This window comes from Merops nubicus, unplaced genomic scaffold (genome assembly GCF_000691845.1).
Source record: "Merops nubicus isolate BGI_N331 unplaced genomic scaffold, ASM69184v1 scaffold1779, whole genome shotgun sequence".
NCBI classification, from domain to species: Eukaryota; Metazoa; Chordata; class Aves; order Coraciiformes; family Meropidae; genus Merops; species Merops nubicus.
Genome location: NW_008632829.1, coordinates 38,519 through 54,691, shown reverse-complemented (window position 1 = coordinate 54,691; position 16,173 = coordinate 38,519). Strand labels below are relative to the sequence as shown.

General features: G+C 42.2%; 1 protein-coding gene across 1 annotated transcript in view; it reads right to left on the bottom strand.

Moving 5' to 3' along the window:
• Window positions 1-16,173, bottom strand: part of ADAMTS17 (ADAM metallopeptidase with thrombospondin type 1 motif, 17) — a 110,230-nt gene that overhangs the window by 69,327 nt on the left and 24,730 nt on the right. Inside the window, exons 4-5 of the mRNA XM_008948008.1 lie at window positions 4,484-4,585; window positions 2,667-2,812 (exon numbers count right to left, since the gene is read on the bottom strand). Coding sequence (XP_008946256.1) covers window positions 2,667-2,812; window positions 4,484-4,585 — 248 coding nt within the window. The remainder of the gene's footprint in view (window positions 1-2,666; window positions 2,813-4,483; window positions 4,586-16,173) is intronic.

The window sequence follows — 16,173 nt, the reverse complement described above, 5'->3', positions numbered from 1 at the left end:
AGCAGGAACAGCACAGCTTCTCACAGGCACCTTCACCTAACACTCCCTGTCCAGGACAACTCTGGAAACAGCAGGAAGGATCCTACCTCTCAGGTGTTCCTTGTTGGAAGGCAAATCCTTCTCTCAGTGGCTCTGACAGAAAAATATTCAAGCTCTGTTCTGGATCTGTAACTGGCTTAGCATAACAGATGCTCTGGAGTCCTTCAGAAGCATGTTCTGCTGTAGTATCCCATATACAGATCAATAAATAGGAGCTGCCTAGACATTGCACACCTCTAGTAAGAGCTAATCCAAAATGTTATTCACCTGTAGGCACTCAGCAGCCTTCTTAGCAGGTACAGTGTGTAACTGTTTGTGTTCTGGTCACAAACCGATGGGACTCATTTTGCACTGCTGATCTAAACTGCAACAGCAATTCATTACTGTCCTAAGCTCTTTTCAGATGGAGCAGGCAAATGACTTAAGAATAAATGGACAGAATGTGTGTGTGTGTGTACCAGCAGTTTCAGAACAGGACTTGAAGTAAGGCACTGCCAAACTTTGGGCTCTGCCATGACAACAGGTCTGAGCTCTGACTAAGTTTCTTAACTGATGGTGACTTGTGAGGGTGGAGCTTTGGAGGGTGCCCCGAGAATGACACCTAAAGCCTGAATATCATTTATATTTGCACAGTTTGCACTGTAAGTAGGGTGTCCAGACCAGCTCTGTGCAGCAGTTAACCTCCATCCACGAAAACCATGCTATTTAACACATGTGGTTTTTAAACATGCAGGAAAGGCCACTAATCCAACATCAGGATTAAGCACCTGCAAAATCTATTTCCAATAAAGAGTGTAATTCAAGCCCACCCTCACACATGCCTGAAGCAGTGACTGTGTGAGATCTCCTGGTAGACAACTTCACGCTCATCTTCCACTGTACTTATGCCAAGAGAATCCACCCACTAATGGAACTGAAGAAATGAAAACCCATTTATACACATTTATACCATTTATCGTGACCCTTTTACATGATGAGAGGGGACTGGAGAAGGGGTAGAGCTCTCTTTCTGGTGTTCTGTTTAAGCCAGTGGTTTTCTCTTCCATCCCACTGTACAATAGCCCAAAGCCCAGACAAGAGCACGAGGCAGTACATCTAAAAGGTCTGCACATGCAAACTGGCTCATGACACGCTGCCTTACAACCATTTGGAGGCAATGCATGCAAATACTCAGAGAAATTACAGAGAGGAAAAACCAAATCAAACAGTGAAGCAACTGGTTTAAAAATACTGAGTCCCACAGGCTCAAAAGTCAGCTGGCAGGAGTAGAGATTCCAGCTTAAAAAAAAAAAAATAATCCCAAGACCAAATATATATAAAATCAAAGATAAATCCCTTAGCCAATATTTTTGGACAGCGAATAAACCAGCTGCAGAAGTGGGCTGATGCCAGGAATTTAAAGCAAAAGAAGATCACGTGTGTATCCCCAGCCAAGAATGTATATGAGCAAGAGAATTTTAAAATCAATGTGCAATCTTGGAGGGAGCATTTCCTGTAATTTAAGGAACGATGATGAATGGATTTAGGTTTGGTCAGCACTGTGGTTAAAGAGACTTTTCGCAGCTGACAGCAAAGAAATCAGCTCAGTCCCTCCTTCAGGAAAATGAGCTGGTAAAAATCAAGCCTGGATGTTACAGACATGCAATTGCAGTTCAGCGTTATTTAAGGAGAGGAATAAACAAAAATATCCCTTCCACATGAATAGCAGCCAGTGTGTGCCTATCCATCATCAAGGCTTGTCTTCAAAGGGACTGTGTCGTTAGCCAGAATTTCAGCCCCTATTGAAAAAGAAAAGTTTCTTGTGCTTTGTCTGCAGGGAAAACCTTAAAATGTGAATAAAGTTAGAGATACAGAGCTTGAAGGGCTGCTCTCAAGTCTGTGGGCACCCTCACTCTTCTCAGAAGTTACAATGCACACAAAGAGGGGTGGTCAGTTAGATGGCCACCATGGTAACCTGTTCAGGCCTCCCACATGAAGATAAGACTTTGATGGCACATGGGAAATAACAACACACTTATCACTTTATAAACAAGAGATTTCTTCCAGAATCAGAAGCAAATCCAAGCCCAAGCAGAGAGCATAGGCTTATTTATAGTCCCTGTGCAGGACCCAAACAGCACCCACTGCACTCTGTGTGTGGGACAACTTTCCTTTTCAGATGCAGGAAAACTCCTCTCAGATGCAGCACATCCTGATGTACAGAATATCTCCAGGTGCTTTGCCAAGACAGCTACACAGCACCAGGACACTCTCAGCCACTCCACCGCTTCCCAAGCCCAGAGCCAGCACTGCCTGCAAAAGTGATCTCTAGGACATACTGGCTCAGTTTGGTCTGTAGATCCAGATCAGCCCCTCCTCAATCACTGCAGTGCTGGAAAGGAAACTCAGCATCTTTTTTTCTGCTAAACTGCATGTTTTTAATTCTATTGTATGTACGTTTGTACCATTGCAATAAGCTACTTCTAACGGTAACACTGCAAGCAACATCCACAGAACTGACTTCACCCCGAGTCACTCCAGGATTTTGACCTGGTCCTTGCTGCTTGTGCACAAGGAATCTCTCATGTCCTCTGCAGAGCTCTGCTGTGCTACATGCCAAAAGACAGGGGCAGGAGGTGGGGACTCACGGGGGGTTGTCGCATTTCCGCTGCCTGAAGCGCACCCCGGTGCCGCAGGTCCGGCTGCACATGCTCCACGGGCTCCACACGCTCCAGTCCCCGTCCACGTGCTCAGGGATGGGAGTTTTGCTGACACACTCCCCAGCTCGGCACCACTGAAAGGCAACTGTGTTAGCACAGGCTGGAAAGAAGCCCTGATCTTGCAAACAGTCCTGCAGAGGTCGACTTGGAAGGGATGGCTGAGAGATTACAACAAACCCATGCTTAACTTTCTAGAGATTCAAGGTGTCAGTGAGGAGGAAAAAGGGAGAAGGTGAAACATAGAAATTTAAGTGTCACCTTCTACAAACCCCTGAAGGAAGTTCTGTCATTAAAACCAATAACCATAGAACTGAGCCCCTTGCTTTATAGAGCAGATAATTATCTAAGTGCTAAGACTTAAAGCCACGCTCTTCACAGAAAGAGAGTCCAAGAAATTTTACCCCAAAGCAATGTCTTCATCAGCAGTATTCCCAGTACATACAAAATAATTGAGGTATTTTGGACCTAACTTGGCTAAAGCCCCAAACAACCTTTGATTCTAATAAATTGCACTGGCTCCTGACCAAGCAGCAAACTTGGCCCATTCTCCTGCTCTGTCCAGGACAGGACACAGTAAGCACTGCTGAGCAGCCTTATGAAAGAATCGCCAGGACTCCTGCAGTCAGAAACACACGTATCTAAAAATCTTTTGTCTCAGATTCCTTGTTCAGGACCCAGCTTTTCTTGTCCTTGTTTATTTGCAAGCAACAAAAAAAAAATTTCTCTAATCTTTGGTTTTAGCAATGAACTTTTTAATTTTACCCTTTCTTACCTCCCCAACCATACAACATACAGAATATCAGAATCCCAAACCAGTAAATAGAGGGCTGGCAGTTACCAAACCAGCCAAGTCCTTTTGCAACAAGTTAAGAGCCACAGTGGGAGAATCAGCCACATATATTCATGAACCACCTACCACCAAGCACAGAGGTTCATCTCAGAGGTTAATAAACGTGTTCACTGCAGTCAACTTCTGTTAGCACAGAAGGTCAGCTGGGAGGCAGGAGCTGAGCCTCAGTATATCCCACCCTTACAGCACTGAAGCCAGGTAACTGGAATGGTGATTTTCACTGCATCCACTAATCTGAGAGTTTATATCGCAGGTTTTTGTAACAATTTTCTGCATCAGCCTGGATTCTGGAAAGTCTGAATATGCCTTAGTCATCTGACTATATACAGACAGCACATACAGCAAATGAGACTTCAAAATCATCGCCGAATTTGTGCTCAACACATTTTTAGCTACTTTTAGAAAGTACCAAGTTTTCAAGTAGCCTCTTTCTCTTCTCTTCTCTCATCTTTCTCCACTCCCCAAATATCGTCTAAACTCTCTCCATACTTTCTACCTGAAATGTAGCCAAGAATTACCTTAGCTCGCACCGACAACACACCTCCTCGTGAACCACCAGCAGCAGTAACAGAGAGGGGTGACAGGAGTGAGCTGCTCCCCAAGGTGACTGGCTGGCTACTCGCTCTGTGCACTTAGCAGAGTGAGGCACAGGGCTCTCCTGCAGTCTTTGGAGAAGGCCTAGACCACAAGAACTTGACTACTGAGATCTCCAAGAGGCTACCGAAATACACGCAACGTAAAATCAGAAAGACTTAACCCGATCCAGCTGTTAATTGAGCAGTTTCTGTAACAGGATCAGTATAAAATATGGCTTTATGGTAAATATTGAACATCTTGGAAACATTATTCCACAGACAATGCTGGAAAAGACAAAGCTACCAAGCATTCTGATTACCTTGTCTGCACCACATTCAGTGCCATCCAGAGGGGGGTCCAACTTTGTTTTACAGGATGTGTCTCCTTCCACCAGGCACCAGAGCCCAGCACACATCAAATGCTGTAATCATAAAACAACAAAGTGCAGTTATTTCTTTTGGAGATGTCAGTTATCATTATGAGATACACTCCAAAGCTCAGGCAGTCTTTCTCAAGTGAATCCAGAGGCATCCAGTTGGTTTGGGAGCAGTTTTGTAAGGATAGATTGGCATTATGTGGTGGGGCTGGAAACATGAAAGACATCAGTGGATGCCATTGTCAGCAGCACAACCCACCCAAATCAAGAAGAGCCAATTATTTAAACAGATTTCTTTTCACAAGAATAAATCTGGTCCATTAAAAAAGAATCCTATATGGGAGGCCAAGATGGGTGCTTTGGAACCATGCCACATGCTTAGACATCCCAGCTGCTTAATTACTTGTATTTTTTAAAAAAGATACTCAAGTAACACAGTCAGTCCTGCTAGACCTGGTGGCAGCTATACTCAGCCAGCCGTGCCCCTTGGGAGAAGATCTCAAGGCTGAATGAGAAAGGGGAAAGGATTTCATGGTGTGCTATGCAATCGTGAGGAGAAGCTTGGTGATAGGCAGGGGCAGAATTAGTAAAGGTTTGGTGGTGAGAAGTAGCTGCTGGAGACCAATATGTCAGAGAAGGTGAAAAGTGAGGGTAGGAGGAGCAAGAAGTACAGCATATCTTGCTACCAGACTTGAAACACCTTCTGGAGATCATTACTCAGCATTGCAGCTCTGCTCAGCCAACGTGTGTTGCGAGGACATTAATCCTGACCACACTTGCGTGATCTGTCAGATCAACAGGTTTTCAGAATTTGAGAAGAAGAACGAGGAAAAGGGGCCTACATAGTTAACATTTTCCACAGCATCCACCATGCTTTGCATTCCACAAAAGTGGATGATTTCAGTACAGTGCTACAGATCCGAGCACCAAAAAAAAGAAAAAGTAGAGTTACATTTCTTTCCACTATTGTTCACGTTTCAATGTAATGGCAAAAAGATGAGAAGCCTGACTCTAGTGCCAGCTGGTCTTGTCAAGATTTATTGCACCTCATTAAATAGTTGAGTCAACACACTTCAACCTCACAGTTCTTTCACAACGTAAGAGACTGTGGTGCATGTGTGTTTTGTCTACATGCATGTTGGTATGTCTATATTAAATAGATCTGTAAGGCAGAGGGTGCAGACGAGATAAATCCCAATACCACGAGTGATGATATAGAACATCCTGAAACAAAATTGTTATCACAGCAGTATCTGCATCCTGCTTTATTTCCACATTTCTTTCTGGAAAGAGGATTTTGCACTATTTAAACCAAAGGAACATTCACAAAAACTAGAAGCAGACGGCACAATTCAGCAACATCTGTACTAACCACAACACAGAAAGTCATCGTCAACCAACCAACCAACAGAAATACACCAGGGAAGCCTAAATCAATGAATTTTCAAGACATATTCCCCAAACTAATAAAGCATATGGGAAAATATCAGCCTTTAGTAATTTTGACTAAATGGCTGTGACCAATTAGTGGTTTACCCACAGCTCTGAAAACACTTAATCACCAATTAGCCACGAGGACATCATCACAGACTGTTTTCCAGCTAGGTATTCTGAGGCAGAAGAATCAACGAGCCTGAGATTTCAGAGCTTACGTAGAAATCGATTGTTCCACACCACAATTCCCAAATTCTCAAAGCCCTACCTTCCCTGGAGAGGGCTAAAGTCAAAAAATACATCAATTAGCTGTCCACAAGTGTTAGAGAAGGAACACGCATCTAGACAATGAACCATTTAAATTGGAGAAGCTTTTCCCCCAAATGCCCAGCTGCCAGCTCTGAGAGGACACTTGCTTTCCTAGTTGTGAAGCTACAGCACCCTTGCCCCAGGACCTAGAGGTGAAGGGTTATTCTTCATGGTAAGACTACACATATGAACGATTAAAAAGGATTCAGAAACAGTTAAGATAGGTTGAAAGCACATCACAGAGCCAAGTGGAAGGTACCACAGGAGGTTCCAGCCACAGTAGCAGAGCATGTTAAGTGTAGCCATGGGGCACAGTTAAATGCAGTCTATGAACATGACAGACTTGCTAAACTCCAACAGCTTCTTTGCCATTACAAATGATTGTGTTGGTGACCTATAAATGTTATTATCATTAAGCCACATTCAGGAATGAACTGACAATCTGGTCTCTCTCTTCTCCCATGATGACTGTGGGCAGTGATTTTGTGAAAGCACTACCAGCAGTATCTCATTGCAAACTGTGGTTGGGGAATATCAATCTGTAAAATGCAGGGAAGCTTCAGAGATGAAGGGTGCAGATCACAAATATTCCCAATTTTCTATGCTTCAGCTCCCCTCTTACTTACAACCACAAAGATTCAGAGCAGAATTTGACGAGAAGCCCTCCAGCCCAAGCTCTTGAATGACCCAGACAGAAACTTTGCCCTGTGGTTCCAGAAGGAAACCCTCTGCTTCTGCTTTCTGTCAGAAAGTCATCCTGGCTGAAGAAGTCATGGAATTCACTACATCCCTAAAGAAGTTGTTCTACACACAAATGAGCACCGCTGCTAATTCCCTGCATCATGCAAGGTCAGTATTTGCTAAGCCTCTGCTTCTCTCCCTGGATGCTAAGCTGCATGTAAATGAGTCAGGGTTAAATTCTCTCTTTGATGTAAAACTGGGAAGAGGAAGAGAGGGAGGTTGGGGGGAGGAGGAAGTGGGAAGTCATAAAAATGAAGCAGCGTTTTGTACAATTTTAGTTGCCAACCAGAATTCCTCCATAGCCCACGAGAACATGGAAGGTGCTAAAGCCAGGTAATGTGCCCAGGTATGAGCCATGGTCTGGGGGGAGCAACGGGCACAGCTCACCTCCAAACCTCAAACAGGGGTGTCTGCACCACTGGCACTCCAGAACTGAGGCCAGCCTAGCAGCGGGTGCAAATAATCACATCCATGTGTGTATCCTACATGCACCTATCTGTTTGTGAGTAAAAATACATATATACAGACACATATATTTATAGGGAGATAAATGAAGGAAAAATCTCTTAGCAACACCAGCTTTTGTGGAATAACCCATCTTGGAGATATGGAAAACATAGGATTTTTATAGCATCCCTGAGTTTGATTCAGAATACTAAATGCAAAGCATATTTCAGGAAACAGTTACAGAAAAATCTGGTAACTGCTCTTGAGCTCTGTGTTCTGGTGCCATACCACTACAAAGCTCAAACCCTCGTTAGTGCAGTCCCCTGTATTTAACACAGCATTCAGATACCCCAGCAAAGATTAAACCAGCAGCTTTGGTATTGTATGTTCCCAAGATGTTTTATCATGTTAATAGCTCATTTCAAAAGAGATCATATATCCTCCTCAGCTACAATAGAAACCCAAACAAAAATCCCCATTAAACAGTCCTACAGCTAACCAGTTGCAGAGGCTGATTTTTTAATAGTTAAATAGTCAGCTTTGTGGGGAAATATCAAAGTGAGAAAAGGCAGCATCTGAAAGAAGTTGTTTGTCCATGAGTGGCAGCTCAGAGCTTGCACTGCTATAGAAGAAGCCATCAAAAGAGCTGTATTCTGCTAATTGTAAATTCAGCACCCAGATTTTAGTCAGCGGGTCTCTGCATGCAAAGTCTTCCCTACAGCATTCAAAAAGTGTCAGTTAAGGTTTTTTTCCAATGATAGCTATTTTCACTGGAAAAATATTGATTTGTTGAAACTGTCTGTGGGGAAAGGTCATCTTTGGATCAGCTCCCAGTTTGAAATATTTCCAAGAGCAGAAGAAAATTTTAAAACCGAGATGGTTGTTGAAAAGTAATGGTTCAATAAAAAATATAAATTTCCTTTTTTTTTTTTTTTTTTTTTAATGGAAATGCTTGTTCAACTGAACCCTTAAGGAATTTATACGGACAGAAAATAAAATTTAAAAATCTAAATAAAAATGGAACTTGTATAAAGGTGCAAATTTAGACTCCCAAAAACTGTTGGAAGATAGGAAGACGTCTGCACAGCTGGAAGAAACCAGCCCTGAGAGAGGCCACAGCCTGGAAACTCCAAAGTTAGGAGATATCTGCTCAGCAGGTGACCGAGGCGTCTGATCCCAGGTATTACAATGGCATCTCTTTAGAAAGGGGCCTTACTCTGCCAGGTGTTTTCTCTTCCTCAAAGAATCTGCAAGCTAACCAGACTCCCTGGAGCTGGGAGATAAAGGCAGCTTTATCCCTGTTACAGGTGGGGAGGTGAGGAAGAGAGAAGGATTAAATGTCTTTGCAGCCCTCTGCTGTGTCACAGCCACAGGCTCAGCGTGCCTGCTCTGGCTGAACTTCAGGGTAAAACCAGAAACAGCTCCTGGGATACTCCCAGGAACATGTCTGGCTCTGGGCCCCCCACCTTTCCCAGCTTCTCCTGCTTGCTCCCAGCACACGCCGGTTCCGAGGACGGCGCCTGCCGTACGCCTGACGCGCTACGACCGCTCACGTGTGGCTCTAGGGAAAGAATCTATTTTAGGTTCCTTAACTCAGGCTGCAGCTGGAAATGAGGAGAAGCCAGGATTCATTCAGCCAGCTCTTTGCCCACAGGCAATAAGTCTAGAGTCTGCTAGTTTCTGGGTTAGCTATTGCATCACCACTGTTATTAAAATCAGCATGATTCTGCCCAATAACCTCAGATGGTTTCAGTGAGAAGAAAGGGTTTACTCAGGTCATTACCTACATGGGGGAGCTTCCAAATCTCCAAAGCATAAGAATGAGAATCCAATGAATAAACATGCCCTTCCCACCAGGGAACAAGCTTGTTCATCCCCTACACATTCACTCCCTCACCTTGGATTCATCCAAAAAAAGAAACATTTCTTTCTCCTGAGAATGAATTTGTTCCTGCTACCTACTGCCCACTGAAAGGAGGAATCTTTTATTTCTAGCAGCAGAATTAAACCACTATGAAACCAATTTTGCTGTCAAAATGAGAGGATTATGAAGAACTCAGAAAGAGTAAATACCCTGAAGGAAGAGGAGCAAGAGACCACATAACACAGAGGCACACTTATAAATAGGCTGGTTTTGAATGAAGTATTAGATCTCTTTTATTTTGCCCATATTTTGGCTTGGCATATAGCTGACCATGAAAGAAAACATGCTTATAAACAGAATCCTAATTAACACCCATTAAGTACAATAAACACACAGTTTACACTCGCTTTCCTGTTCAAAACACTATGTACCTGTTCTTGGAGCCTCACAGCATGCTTCTGAGGAGGAATTCTTCACACAACAAGGTGAGAAAAACAATGGCCCAAATTTCTACATTGTTGTTGGACAACTGACAACCTACAGTGGCTCACAAGGGAGGTGAGCACTGTTGTTGGCCACTGCTACTAGACAAAGCCTCTCACTGTTAAAAACTAGATATAAAGTGCTCAGAATTGGAATCCTGTAAAGCTGGAAGGCACTTTTGAAAAGGAGCCATGTGCTGTCCCAGACAAGACAACTGTGAGCTTGGATACATCCACCACCAGTGGCCAGCTGCTGACCTTTCTCTCGAGCTGAAACAAGTGGAAGGTCCAACAGTGGAAGTAACATCTAGCTGTTGAAACTACAAACCTGATCCAAAAGTCAAGGGAAAGCTTAAGGAAGAATCACAAGGAGTATCCTAGGATATTCAGGCAATGGTTGATATCCACTAGCATCTCATTTTAACAAAACTGGGCGATGATATGATGAATTCATAATGTGCAATTTTATTCATCAATGACAAAGAAGAATGGATCTCTTTACTGTTGGACAGAAAGCATCTCAGTATTATAACAAATATTTATATAACCTTCTTAGATGCAAGTAGAAAAGGTTTCTTTAAAAACATTTCCCTATTTTCACTACCCAGTGATCACCTTGTTTCTTCAGACCATACAGAAACACAGGTCCACGTTATGCTTTTTAGATGAACAGGACCAATAGCCTGCCTGCTTGGAGCCAACAAGCACACTTAAAGTTGACTCCCCTTTCTATCAGCTTTTTCATCAATGTAACTCCATTAATTCCATGAGCAGCCTCTCTCCACAAGTATGCTTGTTACTTGTGTGAGTGGAAAGTTGTCAACACCAGACATGAGTATATAGAATCAAAAAGATTGTTTTAACTCTTCTGGAAATGGCCCTTGACAGCTAAAGAACTCTTAAGGAAATGGTGCTTGAGATTTAACTGCCTTCTGGTGCTACTCTTCCTTGCAAAACAGTAAAAAAGTTCAACACAGTCATTTCTGAGGTTTGTTAATGTTCTGTATTGGGGAAAACAAACCAGACAGAACCCAGCAAACACGAAGGGTGTCACCCTGGGCTTGGGTCTCTGAGCTAGGTGGTTGATAAGCATTACTCCAACTACGAACACATGGATCCCATATGAAATGTCAACTTACATACAGGGAGTGATACCAAGAGCTCTTCTAATCTACAATTAAAACATTAGAATGCTTCCCCTTTGTCCTTCAGGGAGAAAGACAAAATACATCAGCTTCCAAAACAGTAATTTACCATGACACACTGCTCACCACAGACAGATTGGGGTGTCTAAGGTCTGAATGAAATTAACTGGTTACAATCTTCAGTCAAACAGCTTTTCTAACAGCAGATGAAAGCCTAAGGATTAGAGAAATCCAGAGCTCTCATGTTTTGATGATGTTAGCAAAAGCAAAAGCAGGCTATTCAAGAGCTGCCCAAGACACACTTACAGGCAGGGAGATGAGCCCTGGGCTCTCTCGAGCGGGTGCAGCAGGGAACTTTTGCCAAGTGTGCCATCATCTCTCAGAGTAAAACTGCTCCTAGGGCTCTATGAGTGGCTCTGTGGGACAGATGGCAAGAGACAGAGAAATGTAAAAATTTTTCTTGTGAGCGGGGTTTGTTCTACTGCAAGCTCTTCACCCTTTCCTGTGAGGAAGTTAATCTGGAATTAATTACTTTTATACGGGAAACGTGCAATGCAGTATATGAAAATTGTTCCAGTCTGGGGAGATACAAGAAACCAGTGTTTTGAGAAGTGAGGAGTGTTTTGGGATGCCTGACTGGAAACACTCCAAGGAGGGCAACCTTTCAAAGCTGGTAGAAGCTCAGGGCTTCTGGAAAACCACACACCTTCCCTGAGACTCAAAATCAGATGCTAAAAAATAGACACGTTCAAACCCATTACCTCATTTGAAAATTTCGGCCATGATTGAACCTCCTGAACATGCATCACAATGACAGAAAAGTTGACCCAAGCAGCAATGGCAAGGACACTAGTCACAAGGAATTCACAGGAACAGATCCTACCAGACAAGCAGTGGAAGACTCCCATGCTCCTGGAGAAGGCACAAGTGAGTAGACAGACAGGGGTTTTTAACTGTAGTCTGCTGAGAAGCAAAGAATGAAACAGAAAAAAACCCTGTCTTTAGTTTTAGCCAGTTCTGGTGCTCTCAAGTTAAGCTAAATGCCTTCTCCACTGTCTGAAGTAGTTCCTTGCAAAGCAACAGCTCTATTTCATTTTCTCATGTACCTGGAATTAAAGTAATAGTTAAAAGAAAGAGATTGGATAGATAGCATTAATTAAACCACAAACTCAGCTGCCTATGCTGAATACTAATATTTTCAATGCCATTAGGACATTTATCCTGTGGGTCTATCATTCATAGACACATAGAAATTGATGTAGAAAAATGTAAGTTTTATGCTCTTTGCCACTACACACAAGTCTTTCTCACTGTATGTGCTCTTCAGCTTTGCTGAGCTGAGTTTTCAGCATCTTAAATGAGAGAACACAACTGTACATGTTACATCAGCTGAAGAAATCATGGAAGTATCTTTACATGGGCAAACCTGGAAGAAGCAGAGAGATGTGGCAGAAGGCACTGGAAGAGAGTCACTCCTTTGAATTAAGTGTTAGAAATGTTGTACTTGGACTTCCTACCAATTTCTACACCAGTATGTTTAGAAGAGCCACAGCTAATCAACCATGTCACAACCACAGCAGCTCTATTAGCATCGTGTTGTACATGCCACATGCTAAGGGCTGCTCTGAGGTTCATCCTAGACGTAGCCCACCAAGGAAAAACTTGGGAGTTCACAGCATTAGGCTGTAAACTCAGCTCAGGGTACCTGAAGGCAGGGCAAGAGCTCCAAGCGAGTTTCATAATCAACCTGATCACTCCCATCTAATACTGTGTTTGCAGCTTGGAACCTAAACTTCTCTTGAAGTGTTTTGCAGATGGGAAGTTCTCAGAAGGCCAGTGGGAGAGGTCTGAACGCCCTTCAAGCTTGTTATATGCTATTTTCAGGCTGATACTCAATCGTATTTTGGCTAATTTCGTTAAGTTCAGACTTCAGCTGTAGATGCCACATCACAAGGTTACACTAATTCTTTCTCCTTCCTCTTGTGTCTTAATAAGAAATGTAGGATTGCCAAGCTCAAGTGCTTAATTCCTAATAGGCACTCTGTATTATTTTTAAGAGTTTATTATTTTTATATTCTTAAATTTCCACATTGTATTTTTATAATTTTATTTTGGTTCCCCTCTCTCTTTTTATTTTTCTTTAAACCACTGCACCAGAATGTGTTTTGACCATCTTCCAAACTGAAACACGTACAAAAATTTCTGAAGCATTCCAATAATTGTAAACTGGGCTGTGCTGCCCAGGCAGGAACTCTGCTGCTCTCTCTTTCTTTCTCTCTCTTAAACAAAAAGTATTTCCACTGAATATAAAGAGAAAATGGTCTTTTTGCAACATACAGAAGCAGTGAAATAGGACACTGCAGTTTCATATGAAACAGGCAATGTGAAAATAGTCTGAATTTTAACAACCTACATTAGAAAAACTATAAAATATAGTATGACAATTAACTAAATTTTTACCCTTACTTCTAAAAAAGAAAATCTTCTCATTTTATTTTATAATTTCCAGGCTTCTGCCCTGCAAGCCTCAAGAAAACCAAGCCCATCCTTCTCCAGATATTATTATTATTATCATTATTATTATTGTTGTTATATTAACAAAGAAGTTGAAGTGTGTAATGGAAAATCGTGTAGAGAAAGTCACTGGTTGTACAGAAAATTACGATGCAACCTATTATTTTCAGGATAAATCAGGTCTCAACCTCATTACCATGTTCTTGTAAGTATTCTATATGTTACTAAATAATAGGGCCTCCTGTCATCAGCTGCATCTTGCAAATGACCCTGCAAAGAAAAACCAGACAGAGGCCCATTGATAGCCATCCACAGAGTCCAGTGTCCACTCTGCCAGTCTCTTTTCAAAACCAAAACCACAGAGAGACCCACAATTGCTTAATTATATTCATCACCATACCATCAAGTATGAAAACTGAAGGCATACATAAAGTCCACTTGATAAGTAAAACTGTTGCTCTTCCCTTACTTTTGTTTATTGGTTCCTAGTCAGTCTCATTTGGCTTAAAACCAACTCTGCCCTCTTGTTCTGTGCTGCTGCTCCACAGCTTGGCAGATACTTATATTTGTTAAAAAACAACTTGAACTTGAGAAAAAAACCATAGAGCCAATTCTAGGTGGTTTAATTTTTCTAAAACCAGTGTCACGTCAAGATTCACATTCCCAGTTACATCCGAGTTGACAGTGTTCCTTTTTCAGAAAAAAAATCTCTTTGTAGCAATGCTAATCTCTTTCCACATGCCATTTTAGCCTAAACCCAGTTTTGACTCAAAACAATACTGAAAGATAATGGTTATGTAAAAACCCGCAAAAATGTGTTAATAATAAATAAGCCAAAAGGCATATAAAACAAAAAGCCAAACACTGGATGCAAGAGATAGAAATCACATTTTTTTCCATAAATATAATTTCAGTGCAAAAGCCTCTGTTCTTAGGCATGCCAGTCTGAAAAATCCAGCCAGTGTTCTGATTAAACACACGGGGTAGTTTGATGTGAGGTTCTGAACCGTGCGTTTGCACGCCTTCCTGGTGGAGAAAGACCACCTCTGCCCTGTCAGAGCTGCAGCACAACCCACCTGTGCTGCTCCTCTCACTGAGAGCACCGTGCCATAAAGGGGAGAGCAAAGAGTTAAAGTCTGCTCTCTGCAGGAAGCTTCATGGCTTGAAGGGCAGAAGCTCTTTGCTTCCTCTTGCGCAGGGCTCACATGGATTCACCGTACTTGATTCAGAGGGCAGCGTGATCTGAAGAACACAGCTCAGACAGGTTGGGTTTTCTGTAATTTGCACAACCTGGCAGGTGAGCCCTGGACTCACATCAACATCTATCAACCAGAACACCCAAAGACCTCCTTGGTTGGGGTAGGCTGATAACAGACCATCCAGTGTCAAAGGTGCATTACTGTTGATTTTTTTCCCGCAACTCAAATAATTTCTCTCAGACCTTGAGAATGACACAGTCACCTATTTAATTTCTGCTAAAAGCAACTTATCTCCCTCAAAATAAAGATCACTGTGAAAACTCTTAGGTGGGCCAAAAGCTCTTCTAACAGTGCAGAGAGCACCACTGTACAGCTTCTCATGTGTAAACAGAACACCTGGTATAGCACAAGTGCATTTGTTCATCCTATGTTCTCACTGATCAGATCCTGCAACAGGAAACATCATTTGCTGTAGGAAAGATTAATAGGAAGCACCATGTGAAAGCACTTCTGACCCCTTTGCATATTACCAGAGAAAACTATGAAACTTAGATACAAAGAGGGAACTACTCAAGGGTCTTGAGATGCTCATGATCATATGTGAAATCACCTCAGATGACAAACTGCACAATTCCTAGTTTCTTAATCAGTTCCTCAGATTGAAACTAATTCTTCCACACAGGCAGGAAAACATTTTACTTCCCTGATGAAGAGCAAGGACTCACCCATCTCATACTCAGGTTAAAGTTAATCCAAAACCAGCCACCTCGATGTATCTCAAACCAAAGAAACTATGAGCAAAGAACACACCAAGATGGACCAGCCTCCTTCAAAGGGCTGGCAGGTAATCTTGCCATTTATTATTCATACAGTATAATAATAGAAATTGTGCTTTTCAAATAAGTAGAAGCCAATTGTTCCCCACCTAACAAGCATCCAGCTTAAAAGCCTGATCCCACAGCTCCTTAAACAGGTGACAGGCACTAGTAAATCTTACCTACTTGATGTTACAGAGCTAGATCCTACATGATACATCTGGGAGGGCACAGATCACAACAACAGGCTATGATTAAGCTCATTATCATGCCATTAATTAGCTTATCTAAAAACAAAATTAGTACATTAAAATGTAGGCACAGTGTCCAATCAAATTAAAAAGGAATGTCATGAGGTATAGCCTATATAAACCTGAGTCTATCTCAGATATTTTCATTTTCATTCTGGAAATTTAGAGCAGAATAACTGCAGGATAGCTGGTTTGGTAAGTTTATAATTCTGAGAGTTACTATTTTGTACTAGGACTTCTGAGCTATGAAAAATAAACATGGAAGAAGAATTTTGGAGATGCAAGCTGAAATATGTAGATAAGGTTGAATATTCATGGATTAACTATCTAGTTGGACCAGCGTCTGAGGTCCAGACCCCGCCAAGCACTCAGGCACCTGACTCTCCAAAGGCAAATGAGATTACATTCCTTTCAAAATTTGGGCTTTGATGC